This window comes from Crinia signifera, chromosome 6, assembly GCF_055691185.1.
Source record: "Crinia signifera chromosome 6, ASM5569118v1, whole genome shotgun sequence".
Lineage (NCBI taxonomy): Eukaryota > Metazoa > Chordata > Amphibia > Anura > Myobatrachidae > Crinia > Crinia signifera.
In genome coordinates, this window is record NC_139222.1 from 87,582,960 (window position 1) to 87,589,939 (window position 6,980).

Below are 6,980 nucleotides of genomic sequence, written 5' to 3' on the forward strand. Positions count from 1 at the left end.
CATGTCGACATAGACACCTGTTGACATGGTGTCTATGTTTATTGTTTATTTATGATTGCCCTACATAAATAAACAATAATTACAGCTTATTGATACTGCAAAAATGTACCCTGCCTAAATATGGTACCCATAATAGGAATGTTTCCCTTTTTTAATAAATAGCTAACATTTTTTAAATCCTGAACTTGATCAAATGTAAGCCTTTTATTACATGCAGTCCTCCGGATTCCCTTCTCCATGAGTCATAGAAACATAGAATTTGACAGCAGATAAGAACCAATTGGCCCATCTAGTCTTCCCCTTTTTTTACCCTTCAGGTAATCTCAACCCTTTTTAATCCTTATTTCTTTGTAAGGATATTCATATGCCTATCCAGGGCCGGCGCCACCACTAGGCAGGTCTAGGCCACTGGAGGGTGGCAGTTCGCACCTCGCCCCCCGTGCAAAAGGGGGTCCATGCTGGCTTCTGACAGGAGCCTTCAGTGGTGTCCTTGTCGCGCATCTCAGACAATCAGCGTGCGCCGTGTGGCCAGTGTTTTCAAAACAGAATCGCTTCCCGCGCTGCCGCATAGCGTTAGTGATTTCTTATTCACTGAAGGGACCCCCCACCGCCGCTAGCTTTATACTCAGCGCCGCAGGTACCCGCGCGGCAAGAACACCACTGCAGGGCAGGCTCCTGTCAGACGCCAGCCTGGACTCCCCTGCCCGCTCCCCAGACGGCGCAACAGGTACCCCGGCACCGGGGCGCCCCCACCCTGACTCGCCTGGGGCGCTCCGGTGCCTTGCACCGGCCCTGCGCCTATCCCAAGCATGTTTAAATTGTTCTACTGTCTTAGCCTCTACCACCTCTGATGGGAGGCTATTCCACTTATCCACTACCCTTTCTGTGAAGTAATTTTTTCTAACAATTCCCCTGAACCTACAGTACCTCCAGTTTCAGTGCATGTCCTTGTGTTCTATAACTTCTTTTCCTTTGAAGAAAATTTCCCTCCTGTACTTTGTTAAAACCCTTCATATATGATTACAACATACATAACTTGTCTACTTTCCCAGAAGTTGCCGAAGACATGTGGGGCCAGATGCACTAAGCTTCAAAAGTGATAACATGAAGAGTGATAAACAGACAGCCAATCAGCTCCTACCTTCCATATCACAGGCTGTGGGGCAGATGTATTAAGCCAGTCAAAGAGATAAACTGGAGATAAAGGGGGAAATTTACTAATATGAATTCGTAAAAAATAGGTGTATTCGTAGGCAGAAATACACCTACTTTTTAAACATTTGTATTTTCAGGATTTACTATCCCAAAAATACAGCAATTCGTATTCCTAATGATGGGACATTCGTAATTGTATTTACAAATACGAATGTCTACACCATCGATAGGATACGACAGGAATCACCATTCAAAAAAAAAAAAAAAAACAGCGTGGGGTCCCCCCCACAGCTGTAACCAGCACCAGGCTGACAGAGCCAGGGCCGGTAATTAAAAATCAAGGAACCCGACAAATTGGGGCTCCCCAATTTTTAACAACCAGCCCCAGGCTCCAGGTCCGGGGCTGGTTCCCAAAATACGGGGGACAAAATGACTAGGGGTCCCCCGTATTTTAAGAACCAGCCCCAGGCCAAACCAGCCAGCAGGGTAATGCCACAGCCGGGGGGAGACTTTTTATACAAGTCCCCCCGGCCAAAGCATTAACCCTCTGACCAGTCAGCCTGGCCAGGGGCCCTGGGGGAGTGGGGACCCCCCCAATAAAGGGGTCCCCCCCTCCAGGACTTTCCTGACCAGGCTGAAGCCGGGTGCTGTCCCCGGTGGCCCTGTGCGGTGGCCACCGGGCTGATACTGGTGTAAAAAAATAGATGAATAAACTATTGTTTTAAACTGTGGAACTATGCGTCCCAGCAAGCCTCCCCCACAAGCTGGGACTTGGAGAACCACAAGTCCCAGCCTGCGGGGCATTAAAGGGCCCGCTGGGTCTTGTAGTTCCACAGTAAAAAAAATAGTTAAATAAATCCACACTGACACATGAAAAATAAAAGTTTAATACATACATTACACACATACTGATACTTACCTATCTTGATCCCGTAGGTAGGTCCCAGAGTCTTGATCCAATGCCTTGTTCTGGATCCATGTCGCCATTCTTCAGCATGTCGATTTCCATGTTGGCGTCCGGTCCGGGGTCCGAAGAAATCCATGGTGTACCTGTGGAAGGAAAATCCAACTCACCCAGGTCCTCCATGGAAGTTCTTCATTCTTGATCCGATGTAGTCCAGGTTTTCTTGCATCTTCTTCAAGCTGCCGGCGACTCCGGCAAGCTCCCCGCTGCGGACTGTCAGAGGCGCAGAGATCCTTCCTCCTCTGCGCCTCTACTCAGAATGACCCAGCGGGCCATTTAATGCCCTGCAGGCTGGGACTTGTGGTTCTCCAAGTCCCAGCTTGCGGGGGAGGCTTGCTGGGACTCATAGTTCCACAGTTTAAAACAATAGTTTATTCATCTATTTTTTTACACCAGTATCAGCCACCGCACAGGGCCACCGGGGTCAGCACCAGGCTTCAGGTAAGTCCTGGAGGAGGGGACCCCTTATTGGGGGGTCCCCACTCCCCCAGGGTCCCTGGCCAGGCTGACCGGTCAGGGGGTTAATGCTTTGGCCGGGGGGACTTGTATAAAAAGTCTCCCCCCGGCTGTGGCATTACCCTGCTGACTGGTTTGGCCTGGGGCTGGTTCTTAAAATACGGGGGACCCCTAGTCATTTTGTCCCCCGTATTTTGGGAACCAGAACCTGGAGCCTGGGGCTGGTTGTTAAAAATCGGGGAACCCCTATTTGTCGGGTTCCCTGATTTTTAATTACCGGCCCCGGCTCTGTCAGCCTGGTGCTGGTTACAGATGTGGGGGGGACCCCACGCTGTTTTTTTTTTATTATTTATTTTTCTATTTTTTTTACACCTTGCAGCCTGCACGGATCTGACTGATCCGTGCAGACTGCCTGCACTAATTCGTATTAGTGGCCGTATATATGGCCAGCTAATACGAATTACTACTACATCGGAGGGTTACAAAGCAGTCATATATGACTGCTTTGTAAATCCCCCTCCGGAACACGACTTTGCATACGACCTAAACAGTCGTATGCAGTCGTAGGGAACATACTAATACGAAAAACTAGGTTTTTCTTATTAGTAAATTCCCCCCAAAGTGGAAGGAGAGAACGCACCAGCCAATCATCTCCCAACTGTCAGATTTCAAACACAACTGATTGGCTGGGGCTTTTTCTTCTTCCACTTTATCTCCAGTTTATCTCTTCGCCAGGCTTAATACATCTGCCCTTAAGTTTGAAAAATGACACGTAGGAGGTGATTTACAAACAACAACTGTAATTTTGGGAAATTAGTACTGCGCCCCAAGACTGCAGCCAAAGGTTTTACCCAAACGGGATTACCACTCCCAAAAGCTGCAACCAATAGAAAATACTTAGGAAAACCCAGGTGCTGTCTTATTCTAATTTTCAGGAAAACAGTTTATACTCCTTCCACTCTCACTGGCTTCATTCAGGAATCCATATGAAGAAATGAATAAAATAAAAGAGATTGTGAGTCACCGGTCTCAGAATTCGTTTGACCACAATTGTAGTATTCCTATGGGACCACTGACCTTAAAATAAGGCCCTATAGGCATACTGTATAAAGGTATCTTTACTCATCAGGATTTTTTCATCAGTTGATACATATAGAAAGGATCTCACCTGCAACATGTGCCCTATGTTCCCCAAAAGGTATCTTTTCTGACCGGCTCCAAGGTATATGACAAGATCCCAGGACTCCAAGTTGATTTAAAAAAGTGAAATTATTCCATAAAAGTTCATGCACAAAAATCCAATTTAAAAACAGCACAACAAAAAGTCCTTCACCTGGGTCTGGATTACCCCCAACACCACTCACCCGGAATGAGGGATGGTAGGTACTTCCTAAGATGGCAACCACAGGTTCCAGACACCAGGATGCTATGTAACCTCCACACCTTGAAAAAGGGCTACAGTAGCCCGAAACGTGTCGGTGTTGTGGAGGTCTGCTATCCTTCATCCTGGTGTCTGGAACCTGTTGTTGCCATCTCAGGAAGTACCTACCATCCCTCATTCCGGGTGAGTGGTGTTGGGGGTAATCCAGACCCAGGTGAAGGACTTTTTGTTGTGCTGTTTTTAAATTGGATTTTTGTGCATGAACTTTTATGGAATAAATCACTTTTTTAAATTGACTTGGAGTCCTGGGACCTTGTCATATACCTTGGAGCCGGTCAGAAAATATACCTTTTGGGGAACATAGGGCACATGTTGCAGGTGAGATCCTTTCTATATGTATCAACTGATCCTAATCCTGATGAGTAAAGATACCTTTATACAGTATGCCTATAGGGCCTTATTTTAAGGTCAGTGGTCCATAGGAATACTACAATTGTGGTCAAACGAATTCTGAGACCGGTGACTCACAATCTCTTTTATTTTATTCATTTTTTCATATGGATTCCTGAATGAAGCCAGTGAGAGTGGAAGGAGTATAAACTGTTTTCCTGAAAATTAGAATAAGACTGCGCCTGGGTTTTCCTAAGTATTTTCTATTGGTAGGAGGTGATTGGCTGGCTGTTTTTCACTCTCCATTTTATCTTTTTTGAAGCTTAGTGCATCTGGCCCCACGGTGATCTTTTACAGTAGGTAGACACAGAAAGGAGTAGGCAGATCTCCCAAATCCCTCTGCTTTGTATACAAGCCGGTATGATGGGGAGATAATCTATGTGCCATATGTAGAGGATGGGGCTAGATTATGGAAAACATGTCATTTTAGCCCTGACTCTCATATGACGAATTGTGGCAATTTCCCAAGACAGGGGCAGGGCCTAATGATGTGAGAAGTAGCCAGAAGTGTGTCCTTTCCGTGATTTTTGATGAAAATATCATTGTGCAAATATGAATAAACTAGATTTGATCTATACTACTGTCCACTGCATTTTTTAGTCATTAAATCTAGATAAAATGACAGGTATTTAAGTTTTTATGAAATATGGATCAGGTGCTGCCTAGCTATTTAACATTAAAAAATAATTGATCCTCTCTGTATTATTTCAGGAAAACATCTGTCCACAGACGAGAACATTAACATGCAACAATCCAAAGTCAACAGTAATCGTGTGTACAGCGTGCAGAATATCAATCCCAACTCTGTCATGAAACCAGACATCAAGGATCCTGGCAACATTTTATTGACTCCTCCAACAAAACAGCCAGCTGAGCGTTTAGTTCGAGGTGTTAAAGTTATTGGAGATACTGACCATAGTGTGTCGCTTGCTTGGAAAGCTCCTCTTGCTAAAAACATCACCGTATTTAGTGTTCTTTATGCAATCTTTGGAGAAAGAGACATGCGAAGGATCAATGTGGAGCCTGGCAAAACCAAAATTACAATAGATGGTCTCATCCCCCAAACAAAATACATTGCCTGTGTTTGTGTGAGAGGGGTAATACCCAAGAAAGAACAGTGCATTATATTTTCCACTGATGAAGCTGTAAGTGCCGGGGGCACGCAGAAACTGATAAACGTTGTGGTGATCAGTGTGGCTTGTGTCATCGCTGTCCCTCTAACGTTGGTGGTCTGTTGCGGAGCTTTGAAAAGACGTTGCAAAAAGGTCATTCGCCGAAAGTCTAAATCTGTACAGGATTCCTATGTGACTTTTGAAAGTCTTTCAACCGGTAACAAAGCAAAGGCAGCTGAAGGGCAATATTTGACTAGACATAATCCTGATGAATCAAATAGACTGCTCTCTGCAAGGTCCAGTGTAGATTCTGAAGCAATACCTAAAGCAGAGGGCCAACCCAATGAATTTTTTTGCTAATGAATATGAACAATGTATTAGAGAATACTGTTAGACAGCACATACTGGAGCCTGATTAAGCTGACATAGTCTACAGTATGTAAATAGAGGAAAATGTGTTCACAGTTATTGTGAAGAAAGTAAATCCACCACGTGCCGGAACTTTTTGAAACACTACGAGCTTCAACGACTCAACAAAACAAATATGTGTATATAGGAATATCACACTGTTTGATATTGGCAGTAAAACATTCATGTTTAATTGCATTTACTGTATTTCTATAATGTCCACTTGGCAATTTTGTAAACATGTAAATTATTTAAAGGTGTAAAAAAGTTATTATTATATATTTTATTTATAACCAGTTATTTATATAGCGCACAAATATTCTGCAGCACTTTTACAAGTGGAACTTACAATCTATTGTCCCTACCACATGCACACAAGAAGGTTCCTTTTTGTTAGGAGCCAATGAAATGACCAGTATATTTTTGGATAGGGGTAGGAAATAGGAGTACCCGGTCGAAACACAGGCAAGCCCAGGTAGAATATAAAAACTCCACACAGATGGGAATTGATCCCATGACCTCAATGCTGTGAGGCAGTAATGCTACCCATTACACCATCTGTGCTGCCCAGTTTAATGCCCCATTTCCACAAGACGACAATAGCACCTATTATAATCATTTCTTTCTATGGCATCGCAAATTTTTGCGGCACTTGACATAGCACAAAACAGGATAAACAAAGAGGAACGTATTTGCATGATTACAAGTGTAGGGCTAGTTAAAGTAAATACTTTTTGTCTTATTTAATGAGCCTAAAGTAAGTAATAAAACAAGATAAGGGAGGGTCATGATGACCAGAGCTAATAGTCTAAAAAGGAATGGAAAGGAGTGATGGTATTTGGGAGATAAAGGATGGAAAAGGGAAGACTGGATCAGTTAGGAATCTTGGAGGCTAGGTGTAGACTAAAGTTTGACATAGTGTTTTAGGCATTGAATGTTAAGGGGAGTTGATAATATGAGGGAGACCTTTCCATAGATTACGGACAGCCGGAGCTTGTAAGCAGAGGGGGCCATGGTCATTGGCTGATCACAGATGGTCAGGGAATCTGGAGAG

General features: G+C 44.1%; 1 protein-coding gene across 3 annotated transcripts in view; it reads left to right on the plus strand.

Moving 5' to 3' along the window:
- The window catches only part of LRIT1 (leucine rich repeat, Ig-like and transmembrane domains 1), a 72,292-nt gene extending 66,168 nt beyond the window's left edge, over positions 1-6,124 (plus strand). For all 3 annotated transcript variants that reach the window (XM_083146385.1, XM_083146386.1, XM_083146384.1), the window contains one exon: positions 5,118-6,124. In XM_083146385.1, the coding sequence (XP_083002511.1) occupies positions 5,118-5,878 (761 nt within the window). In that variant the 3' untranslated portion in view covers positions 5,879-6,124. The remainder of the gene's footprint in view (positions 1-5,117) is intronic.
- The last annotated feature ends 856 nt before the right edge of the window (positions 6,125-6,980 follow it).